Here is a 12,294-nt window from a genome sequence, read left to right as displayed (position 1 = left end):
CCCGTGTCCCCTGCATCGGCAGGCGGACTCTCAACCACTGCGCCACCTGGGAAGCCCGCGGAGGGCTGTTTTAAGGCTTGTTGAGCATGAAGTGTTGGGAAGTCATTCAGGTAGAAATGTCTGGCAGACAGTTGGAGGTGCGTGCAGGACTGGAACTTAGGAGTGCATCCGTCAAGTCTTAAGAAAGAGATCTAGGCGTTGTGTGCACATCAGTGATGTTTAAGGTCATAGGACTAGAAAAATTCCAAAAAAAAAACCAGTCTAAAAAGTCCAGTCCCAAGTGTCCAAAAGATTCCCAAATTTAAGGGGCAAGTGGAGGAAATGGAGCCAGGAAAGGGAATTTAAAGCGAGTAGAAAACCCATGATTATCTTGAAGGTCAAGAGAGAAGCAGGAGAGAATAAATAGTAGTGGTAGATGCTGCAGAAAAGTCAAGGAAAGACTTGAATTTGGCCCTTAGGAAGTCTCTGGTGGCTTTGACACTGGACAGCGAGGAAACCCTGATAAACAGGTAAAGACGGATGTGCTGCAGGGAAACGTACACCAATGATTATGCAGGGCAAAGGGTTAAAATGCTAAAACTGATTTGTTACAGTAATGCCCTGATTTCTCTTAATATTGATTATTTTCTTAGACAAGTCGGAGCAAAGTTTAGCATCCAGAGATCTGAAACACGAGCGCTTCCAAAGTCTTAATTTTCCTCATACAAAAGAAATGATGAAGATTTTTCATAAAAAATTTGGCCTGCATAATTTTAGAACTAATCAGCTAGAGGCGATCAATGCTGCACTACTTGGTGAAGACTGTTTTATCTTAATGCCCACTGGTATGTATTTTTAGATATGAATTGGCAGGAATCCATTGGCAGATGTTAAATGAAAGCCCTTTAATAAAAATAAAAAGAACCTACACAGTATTTCTATCATTTAGGGACCTCTAAACCTCCCATGCCATAGTTAGGAAAGTGTATCACCTCAATCCTCTATTCTAGTTGTTGATATGATAGCATTTATTGCCCTTTAAGATTTTCAACTCAAAGCTCATTGTGTTGAATTGATCTAGGATTTTCCTTTGGGAATTTTTCTTTTTTCTAGTTGAAATTAGCCTGGAACGTGAGCCAAAAAATTACTGTCAGAGACCACGACCATTTCTGGCAGTTTATTTGGTACAACCTAGTGTTGTATGGTGGTTAAAAATCATCAGCTTTGGAGCGATGCCCTAGGCTTAAAGCACAGCTCTGCCACTTATTAACAGTGTGGACTTGAGCAAGGCACTTCACTCCCTGAACCCCGTCTCCTTGTGTGCGCAGTGGGGATAATACCAACGTGCCCATTTCACAGAATGTCTTGAGGATTAAGTGAAAAGCGTTGAGTGTAGTTCTTTCTTGTCCTCAGTTTTGAAGAGATCCAGGACTTTTCCTCATGCTATTAAAGTTTATAACAGCTGTTCAATGATTTATAGTCATCCAAATAAGAATATTAAATAAGCAGTTAGGATAAGAGGCATGGGGACACTGTAAATCAACTACACTTCAATTAAAAAAAAACAGCAGCAGCAGCATAGGGAGTTTGGAGTTTCATTATTCACATGTAGTCTTCCCTCTGCCTTTTACTCACCTTTGTTGTGACCTTCAATCAGTTGTTGCCATCATTAAATAATGTTGCCTGGGTATCCGAATTTTTTCAAACTGATTTTAAATTTTAGACAGTGTTGGTTTGTTTAATCAGCAGCATTTCATACTTCATTAACTTGTTCAATCTGTGTCTTCTGATTTGACTCCAATTTGGTACTCCAAAACTAAAGCTGGAGAGGACCCTGGCATTGATCTCGTCCAGAGGTTTGAGGCGTTGGTTCAGTGGTAGAATTCTCGCCTCCCTCGTCCAGTGGTTTTCATGGCTTTCCATTATCCTCTAGGGTTTCAAGGGGGCATTTTTCAGGGTCTTTCTGAAGTAGACTTTTAAAGTATTCTGTTGATTTAAGTTTCCTGCCCTGATTCTTGCTTTTGCTATGATATGCACATACATAAGATGTCCCAAGAGATCTTTTTTTTTTTTTTTTGCGGTACGCGGGCCTCTCACTGTTGTGCCCTCTCCCGTTGCGGAGCACAGGCTCTGGACGCGCAGGCTCAGCGGCCATGGCTCACGGGGGCAGCCACTCCGTGGCATGTGGGATCTTCCCGGACCGGGGCACGAACCCGTGTCCCCTGCATCGGCAGGCGGACTCTCAACCACTGCGCCACCAGGGAAGCCCCCCAAGAGATCATTTTTACACATTTAAATTGACCAAGTATTTTGGCTCATTCAAGTATGGCATATTTTGGCACCATGGAGAATATCGCTTGGTGTCCTATTAGTTAATTACTTTAAATATTATATGTAATTTATATTGTAACTTTTGCCTTCATGCTCTCAAAATAGAATCTGACAGATTTTTTTGTTGTTGTAATTTCTTTTAGGAGGTGGTAAAAGCTTGTGTTACCAGCTCCCTGCCTGTGTTTCTCCTGGGGTCACTATTGTCATTTCTCCCTTGAGATCACTTATAATAGATCAAGTCCAAAAGCTGACTTCCTTCGATGTAAGTTAAAACACTACCAATTATAATAAAAATGCTAATAAAAACATAATTTAAAAACAATTATATTTCAGTACTCTGGGTAACCTTTTTTATTATATAGTTCATGGATTATAAGAATAAAGCACGGCAGTTATATTAAGTTGTACATTTAAGAACAAGTCTTTGAGAATTCTGGTACAGGTAACCTTCTGGAGTTCAGTCTGATTTTACTCTAGAAGAATGTATTTTGGTAAGAACTTTTAACCTGTATTTTACTGATGTAAATTTTTTTTTCTAATATGGAAAGATTTCTTTTTTTACTCCTGTCAGATCAGCTTAGTTCTGTCTCACTCCCTTAATATCTTAAAATGTGTACACATGTGCATGCCCACACACATATGTCCTTTTTCCTCCTGGCTGAGGTTAAGAAAGTATATGAATACAGTCTATTAAATCCTACATACTGTGATCAAACAGAACTGTTTTCAGCTTTATGAACCACCACCCCTCAGTAAGACCACTGGTTTGATTTTTCTTCCCAAGCATGTCTTAGTACAGTGATGGTAGCTGTTGTTCAGCCATTCATGATGTTATGGTCCTTTCAGTGTTGTTATGCATTAAAACCCAAAAGATGCATTTACCTTTAAAAAAAATGTGGTCATACATTAGGACTGGAACCTTCTGGATGCTGAATTCATATTTATCTTACTTACAGATATGAAAAGCTAAGGAAGTAAAGAAATGGGAAAAAAAGAAAAGAAAAGGAAGTAAACAGTGGGAAGAATATTTGGCTTATGGTTAACAAGGGTTTTTAAAAAAGATGTACTGATTACTTTTTCTTATGTTGAGATTCTCTTTCCTTTGACAGGTGTGATATGTGACTTGTAAAATATTTATGAAACCTATGGATAAATGTAATCTTGAGTCAGATTAATGGGTAAAATTTAAATTGTTTACTACTTTTATGCTTAGATTCCGGCTACATATCTGACAGGTGATAAGACTGACTCAGAAGCTACAAGTATTTACCTCCAGTTATCAAAAAAAGACCCGATTATAAAACTTCTTTATGTTACTCCAGAGAAGGTTTGTATTTATATCATTATTTTAAAATACTATATTAAAGCTGTTTTAGAAAAACAACGCAGTTCTCCCTGCTGAGTAAGGGAAAACCCAGTCTTTCCCTTCTGTGTTTCTCTCCTTTACTACTCACATAGAATATTTCACTTCTAGTCACCAAATGTATGGAGGTTTTTCCTTATATCAAGTGGTTCTCTGTCAGCTATCCAGAGATAGTGTCAGGTCCCACAGGTTAAGGGCTCAGTCCCACAAGATTCTTACCACTCTGCTTCAGGGGCCAATCCACAGGGTACTCGCAACTTCTGTCTGACTTGGCTACAAATCAGAGGTTCCCGTGACCTCCTCCTGCTTGAATTCAGTGACTTGCAAGAGCAACTCACAGAACTCAGGGAGATACTTACTTACATTTACCAGTTCATTAAAGGCTATGGTAAAGGACACAGATAAACAGTCAGATGAAAAGATACACAGGGCAAGGTCTGGGAAGGTCCTGAGCACAGGAGCTTCTGTCCCTGTGGAGTTGGGGTGCATCAGCCTCCAGTACATGGACGTGTTTGCCAACCTAGAACCTCTCTGAACCCCATACTTTTGGAATTTTATGGAGGCTTCCTCATGTAGGCATGAACAATTATTGACTCCACTTCTAGACTGACTCCCTTCTCTGGTGGATGGGGGTAGGACTGAAAATTCCAAGTTTCTAATCATGGCTTGGTCTTTCTGGTGACCATCCCCCACTCAGGAGCCCACCCACAGTTGCCTCAAGAGGACAAAAGATGCTCCTAGTGCTCTTTTTTTTTTTTTTTGGCTCCGTTGGGTCTTTGTTGCTGCGTGTGGGGTTTCTCTAGTTGTGGCGAGTGGGGGCTACTCTTTGTTGCCATGCACTGGCTTCTCGTTGCGGAGCATGGGCTCTAGAGCGCAGGCTCAGTAGTTGTGGCTCACGGGCTCAGTTGCTCTGTGGCCCATGGGATCTTCCCAGACTGGGGCTCGAACCCGTGTCCTCTGCATTGGCAGGCGGGTTCTTAACCACTGCGCCACCGGGGGAGTCCCGCTCGTGCTGCTTTATCACTTAAGAATTTACAAGAGTTCCAGGAACCCTGTGCCCAGGAACTGGAAGCAGAGACTAGTGTATCTTTTCTATTATCTCATAAAAACCCATTAGAATACGTATATTTTAAATTTTTTGACATAATTTCTGATGTACAGTTTAGTGCAAGAATTCCTGTATAACTTTCACCAGGAAACCCCAAATGGTAGCATTTTACTGTAATTGCTCTATCATTTTTTCTCTCTTTTTCCCTCAAACATTTGAGAGTAAGTTGCAGACATATCCTTTTAACCCTAAATACTTCACTGTACATCTCCTAAAAACAATGAATTCTCTTGCATAACCTCAGTACAGTTATCAAAATTAGAAAATATTCATTGATGCAGTACTATTACTTTATCTGTAAACCTTATTCCGGTTTCACTAGTTGTCCCAATAATATCCTTTCTAGCAAAAGAAAATCCTAGATTATGCATTGCATTCTATCTTTCATGATTTTGACAGTTTTGAAGAGTGAAGGCCAGTTGTTTTGAGGACTGTCCCTCAGTTTATGTTTCCTCCTGATTGGATTTGTATTCGTCATTTTTGAGGGGAATATCACAGAAGTGGTGATATGTTCTCAGTGTATCCTATCAGGAGGCATTTGGTGTTGATTCATTCTATAATATTACTGGTGATGTTAGTTAACTTTGATCATTTGGTTAAGGTGTTGTTGTCTGCCAGACTTCCACTGAAAAATTACTCTCTTTTTTGTGATTATTAATTACAAAAATAAATGTAATTTTTTTTTGTAATTGTAGGTATCCTGTTGTGGAATACTCTTGAGACTATGTAAATATCCTATTACTCATCAGACCTTGACCCAAGAGTTTTATCATCCATTGATGATTCCCTATCAGTTATTATTGTAGTGGGTGCCAAATGATGATTTTTTTCCAATTTAGTTGGCATTCTGCTGTAAGGACAGGCTTTTCCCTTTACCCACATATTTATTTGTATCAATATGAAATCATGGATTCTTAATTTATTCAGTAGGTTATACTCAATTACTATTATGTATTTTGATGTTCTAATTGTCCTAGGTTTGGCCAGTGGGAAAGCTCCATCAGACTGGCTTCTATGACCTTTTGACATGTCTATCAAGACGTGGGTGCAAGAGATGGTCATTGCTACTGGCATGTCATTGCTTCCAGGCCCAGTTATGGACAGAGCTACAAAATATAAATATATGTACATATATAGATATATATATGTACATATATATGTATATATTTCCCCCAGACAACACAAACATGTAACACACGTCTGTAACCCTGCTACCAGTGTAAACATGTGGTGGCTCCCAAATACACTGAGGCAGAAAAATTCTTTTAGAACCACTGACCTAATACAAAACTGTTTGCTAAATGTGGGTAAACATTCTAAAATGTCTCATTTGCTATTTCCTATTACTTCTACTTCTATTCGTAGATCGAAATCAGAACCAATTTTATGTGGAGGTTTTAATACAACTTAAGTCATAGTGGAACTTAAAGACAACCAAATCCTTAAGGTGATATGTTTAAATGTTTTTAAATGTCTGATTAATGCATTTCTGGTCTAGGTCTGTGCAAGTAACAGACTGATTTCTACTCTGGAGAATCTGTATGAGAGGAAGCTCTTGGCACGTTTTGTTATTGATGAAGCACATTGTGTCAGTCAGGTAAATACTGTTCTCTATGTCTTGAGATACCAATAAATTGTACTACCAACAGTATATATATTTTCAGAGCCAAGAGAAAAAGTATTGAGTGAATTATTCTGCTATTTCACTGAAGAATAAGGTGGTTCTTAATATAGTGAGCAGTGTTTGCTTTATTTAAGGAAGATCCAAATAGTCTGAAAAGCAGTATTTTTTTTTCCCAACTAGTGGGGACATGATTTTCGGCCAGATTACAAAAGAATGAATATGCTTCGCCAGAAGTTTCCCTCTGTTCCAGTGATGGCTCTTACTGCCACAGCTAATCCCAGGGTACAGAAGGACATCCTCACTCAGCTGAAGATTCTTAGACCTCAGGTGTAAGTTATCGAAAGTTATTAATTTTAAAACCCTGGGGCAGTGGTTCCCAGATTGCTGCACATTAGAATCATCTATGGAGTCTTAAAAATCCCAATGCCCAGATTGTATCCAATGCCAATTATATCAGAATTTGGTGGGCTGGGAGCCAGTATGGTTTTTGTTTTTTGTTTTTTCGGCTGCATTGGGTCTTCGTTGCTGCGCGCAGGCTTTCTCTGGTTGCGGCAAGCGGGGGTACTCTTTGTTGTGGTGCGTGGGCTTCTCATTGCAGTGGCTTCTCTTGCTGCAGAGCACGGGCTCTAGGCGTGCTAGCTTCAATAGTTGTGGAGCGTGGGCTCAGTAGTTGTGGCTCGCAGGCTCTAGAGCTCAGGCTCAGTAGTTGTGGTGCACAGGCTTATTTGCTCCATGGCATGTGGGATCTTACCGGGCCAGGGCTCAAACCGGTGTCCCCTGCATTGGCAAGCGGATTCTTAACCACTACACCACCAGGGAAGTCCCAGCCAGTATGTTTTTTAAATTCCCAAGTGACTCCAATGTGCAGCAAAATTTGGGAGCCAGGACCCTGGGGCTTTTCTTTGCTCACTGAAATTAAAACTCTATCCCAGTACCTGTTTTGGAAATAAGGATAAAGTGCATGCCATACCTGTTAAATCCTAGGATAGTCCCAGTAATAAACTAGCTTTTATTTATCCAGTTTTGGCTCACGTATGTCCTAGAGTATACATGATGAAATGAACAGATGAACCTGCTTTGTCATTTTCCTCTGATGTCCCAGCTATATCCAGGATGTTGAAAACAGTCCAGAAACTATGTATACAGCTTTTTTAACTTTGTTTTCATCTGAACAGCAAAGTGCTTCTTACTGCCACCAAATCCATAATTATTCAATAGCAAAAACTACTGTAAAAAATGTCCCCAATATAGGTTGCACTGAATTATTTTGTGCCTCTGTATGACTTTGTAGAGACAGGTACATTCTCTGACGGGTTAATTTACTCAGCGAATATTTACTTAACAGCTGTTGTCCACCAAGGTTAAAATATTTTTTCCTTCTAATTTATTAGTGGTTGCTTTGAGGAATGGAATGCTTTGAGGAATGGAATTAGTGGGTGTTTTAAGGTCTGAAGGAATAATGACTAATGTATTGGGGTGAATTTTTAAAGCTTTGTTCATTTGGAAACAAAGAGAATAAGCTGGTTCTGTAAATATTATAACCAGTAAGAACAATAACAGCATCTCAGTGGTAATGAGAAGAACTCTAAGTGCCATATGAGGGGACATGAGGGTGTTTGAGATTAAGATAGCTTCAGAGACCTTTGCAGATTAAACTGACATTCTTAAGCCCAAGGATTTTAGAGTCCTCAGAATTTTGTGCGTGTAACCAAAAAAATTGGAATGCAAATTTTTTTTTTTGGCTGTGTCAGGTCTTCGTTGCTGTGCGTGGGCTTTCTCTAGTTGTGGCGAGTGGGGGCCACTCTTTGTTGCGGTTTGTGGACTTCTCATTGTGGTGGCTTCTCTTGTTGTGGAGCACGGGCTCTAGGTGCACAGGCTTCAGTAGCTGTGGCATGTAGATTCAGTGGTTGTGGCTTGCAGGCTCAGTAGTTGTGGCACATGGGCTTAGTTGCTCCGTGGCATGTGGGATCTTCCTGGATCAGGGCTCGAACCCGTGTTCCCTGCGTTGGCAGGCAGATTCTTAACCACTGCGCCACCAGGGAAGCCCCAGAATGCAAAATTTTAATTTAATCTTACTTGCAGAGGAGTGTTTTTATAAAATTTGGGGGGAAAAGGTATTTTCTTCCGTAACTGATTTACATTACAACATTATATTTAAGGTGTCTTCAGGTTCTAGTGAAGAACCCACATGCTAGAAATTTGCTTCTACAAGTACTCCATTGATCTATATAAGCTTTTTTAAATTTATTTATTTATTTTTTTGCGGTACAAAAAGGAGGCCACTGTCGTGGCCTCTCCCGTTGCGGAGCACAGGCTCTGGACGCGCAGGCTCAGCGGCCATGGTTCACAGGCCCAGCCGCTCCACGGCATGTGGGATCTTCCCGGACGGGGCCACGAACCTGTGTCCCCTGCATCAGCAGGCGGACTCTCAACCACTGTGCCACCAGGGAAGCCCTAAAAGCTTTTTTTTAAATAGGCAGTGTTTTTAGCTTTTTTCCATCAGTTTATGCCAGATGCAATCTACTATTGTTTTTTTTTTTTTTATTTTTTTTATTTTTTTTTATTTTTTGCGGTACGCAGGCCTCTCACTGTTGTGGCCTCTCCCGCTGCGGAGCACAGGCTCTGGACGCGCAGGCTCAGCGGCCATGGTTCACAGGCCCAGCCGCTCCACGGCATGTGGGATCTTCCCGGACCGGGGCATGAACCTGCGTCCCCTGCATCGGCAGGCGGGCTCAACCACTGCGCCACCAGGGAAGCCCTTAGACCAGTAATATTAATTGCCAAATGCCCATAGTTAAAAGAAGTGATATAAATTCAATTCACCTTTTTTTTTTTTTTTGTGGTACGCGGGCCTCTCACTGTCGTGGCCTCTCCCATTGCGGAGCAGAGGCTCCGGACGCGCAGGCTCAGTGGCCATGGCCCACGGGCCCAGCCGTTCTGCGGCATGTGGGATCTTCCCGGACCGGGGCATGAACCTGCGTCCCCTGCATCGGCAGACAGACTCAACCACTGCGCCACCAGGGAAGCCCCAATTCACCTTTTGAATAACCTTTTGAAAGTGTAGAATTTGTCATTTTTGTTTGAGTAAACATTGCACATACAGGTTTAATATCTTTTCCTAGTAATGTGCGTGGGATGTCTGCTTGGAAAAGTAATAGATTGTACATTTCCTGAGTCTAGCATGTGGTGCCCTGTGCATATTTGGCACTCAGTAAGAATGAATAAATGAAACATATGGAGGAACTTTGGTAAATGTGGGTAAAATATGAAAATTTGGGCAGGTCTGTTGACTCCTTAATATATTTGGTACTTCTATATTTGGGAGAATTTAAATCCCTGAGTGGAAGTAAAAGATTTTAACAAACACTTTCTATTACATTTTTTTCCTGATCTTTTCTGCCCATAGGCCTCTTGTTTGGATTAAATTTCCCACCTGCTGCTATGTCATGGCCCTGGTGAAGGCATGTGTCCCTAGGGTTGAAGCCATGGCCCCCATGCTTCTCTCCTACTGCCAGTCTGTGATAGTACTCTTCATCTTTGGGAAATATGAGGATGGAAATACATAAAATGGATTGACTTTATTCCTTTTCCTTAGGGCCTTAAAATACGAACTGAGGGGCTTCCCTGGTGGCACAGTGGCTGAGAGTCCGCCTGCTGATGCAGGGGACACGGGTTCGTGCCCCGGTCCAGGAAGATCCCACATGCCGTGGAGCGGCTGGGCCCGTGAGCCATGGCCGCTGAGCCTGCGCATCCAGAGCCTGTGCTACGCAATGGGAGAGGCCACAACAGTGAGAGGAACGCATACCGCAAAAAAAAAAAAAAAAAAAAAAAAAAAAAAAAAAACGAACTGAGAAAGAGAAAAGAGATAGACATTTAGACAGTAAATACAACAATAATACTGTAATACCACAATAATAGCTAACACTTACATATCTAGCCTATACAATGTGCCAGACACTGTTCTTGGCATTTTATGTGTATTGACTCATTTATCCACACAAAAGTCTTATGAGGTCAGTGCTCCTATTTCCCTCACTTTATGGATGAGGAAACTGAAACACAGAGAAATTAAACAGCTTAAACAGTCATACACCTAGCAAGTATTGGAGTGAGGACTTAAACCCAAACAGTCTGCTTTCAGAACCCTTTAAATACTGTGCCAAATGCAGAATGAAGTAAGTGGTGATTAGAGATGTAAATTGACTGCTGGAACTTGGAAGGCAAGATTGACTGTAACCCAAAGTAACAACTAACTGTTACGAGGAGGGTTCAGGTAGGGTTTTATAAAGGAAGTGGACTTTGTAGGAACAATGGTCTTTTTAAAGTTTTAAACGGCTGTACTGAGATATAAATTACATACCTTAAAGTTCGCCTATTTAAAGTATGCAGTTCTATGGGTTGATGTTTTGCTTTATTTTTCATTTATTCACAGGGCTGTGCAATCCCACCACTACCTAATTTTAGAACATTTTTGTCTCACTTAGAAGAAACTCCATACCCATTAGCAGTCAATTCCCACTATTCCCTATCGCCCCAACTCTAGGCAATCACTAATTACTTTCTGTGTCCATAGATTTTTGCCTATTCTGGACATTTCATGTAAATAGAATCATATATTATGTGGTCTTTTGTGATTGACCTCTTTCACTTGGCATAACATTTTCAAGGTCCATCCATGTTGTAACACATATTGGTATTTCATCCTTTTTTTATTGTATGTATATTCTGTTTTATTTATCCATTCATCATGTAATGGATATTTGAGTTGCTTCCATTCTTTGGCTGTTATTAATAATGCTTCTGTGAGCATTTGTATACAAATTGTCATGTGGATGTATGTTTTTATTTCTCTTAGGCATATACCTAGGAGTAGAATTTTTGGGTCATATGGTAACTCTACATTTAATCTTTGAAAGAGCTTCCCGATTATTTTCCAAAGCAGCTGCACCATTTCACCTTCTGTAGTATATGAGGGTTGCAATTTCTCCACATCCACACCAACACTTGTTACTGTATCTTTTTGATTATACTCATCCTAGTGGGTATGAAGTGGAAGGTGAATGGCATTTTAACAGGTGAAGAGTGAGAATTCAGGGCTGAAGTTTCTGGCATGAAATTACAGGTCAGGCCCAAGGAATGGTGGATAATCCATTGGATAAGAAGAGAAATATAAAGGGATGACCCTAGAAAGGTGGCTTGAGGCCAGATCTGGAGGGTCTTGCATATCATGATGGTAAAGTGTTTGGACTTTCTTATGTAGGCATTTTGACCTGGGAAGTGGCTTGATCTGAACTGTATGGTTGAATGATAACCTTGGCAGTGGAACAGAAGATGGAGTGGAGGAACAAGAGATTAGACGTAGGGTGGCCCTTTAGGAACCCAGTTGTAGCCATCTAGGAGAGAGATTGGCAACACCAGAAGTGGAAGGAGGGGACAGAATCCAGAGAGAAAGCAGAGTTGAATCAACGAGACTTAAAACAATTTTGGAGAATTGTACCACTTGTACATTTCTAAACCTGACACCTAAAATTTTTCAACATGACTTTTTTTGTTTTTCGTTGTTTTGTTTTGGTTTTTTGAGGGAGTTCCCCAACCAGGGATTGAACCCAGCCCCTTGGCAGTGAAAGCAAGGAGTCCTAACCGCTGGACCACCAGGGAATTCCTCAACATGAGTTTAAATAAAGAGAACAGTGGTCTGTTGTAAATAACATTTTTAAACAAAATTGTTACTTAGCTCTTTTAAATGTATCCAGTAGACTTAAACATAATATAACAATTCTGTACCTACTATCTCCCACTTATAGAAGACATAATAAAAATTTTAACTCTTTAACAGGTTTTTTAATTTCCCCTTTTCTTTTCAAACTCATATATCTCTTTCAGTTTCCC

The 12,294-nt window shown here is 40.6% G+C and overlaps 1 protein-coding gene across 2 annotated transcripts in view; it reads left to right on the top strand.

Moving 5' to 3' along the window:
• Positions 1-12,294, top strand: part of BLM (BLM RecQ like helicase) — a 66,165-nt gene that overhangs the window by 12,971 nt on the left and 40,900 nt on the right. For both annotated transcript variants that reach the window (XM_007470557.1, XM_007470558.1), the window contains exons 7-11: positions 633-824; positions 2,454-2,572; positions 3,524-3,637; positions 6,280-6,378; positions 6,586-6,734. In XM_007470557.1, coding sequence (XP_007470619.1) covers positions 633-824; positions 2,454-2,572; positions 3,524-3,637; positions 6,280-6,378; positions 6,586-6,734 — 673 coding nt within the window. The remainder of the gene's footprint in view (positions 1-632; positions 825-2,453; positions 2,573-3,523; positions 3,638-6,279; positions 6,379-6,585; positions 6,735-12,294) is intronic.

Source organism: Lipotes vexillifer, unplaced genomic scaffold (assembly GCF_000442215.2).
Source record: "Lipotes vexillifer unplaced genomic scaffold, Lipotes_vexillifer_v1.1 scaffold412, whole genome shotgun sequence".
Classification (NCBI taxonomy): Eukaryota; Metazoa; Chordata; class Mammalia; order Artiodactyla; family Lipotidae; genus Lipotes; species Lipotes vexillifer.
The sequence above is the reverse complement of the archived record's forward strand: the minus strand, read 5'-3'. Positions and strand labels throughout refer to the sequence as shown.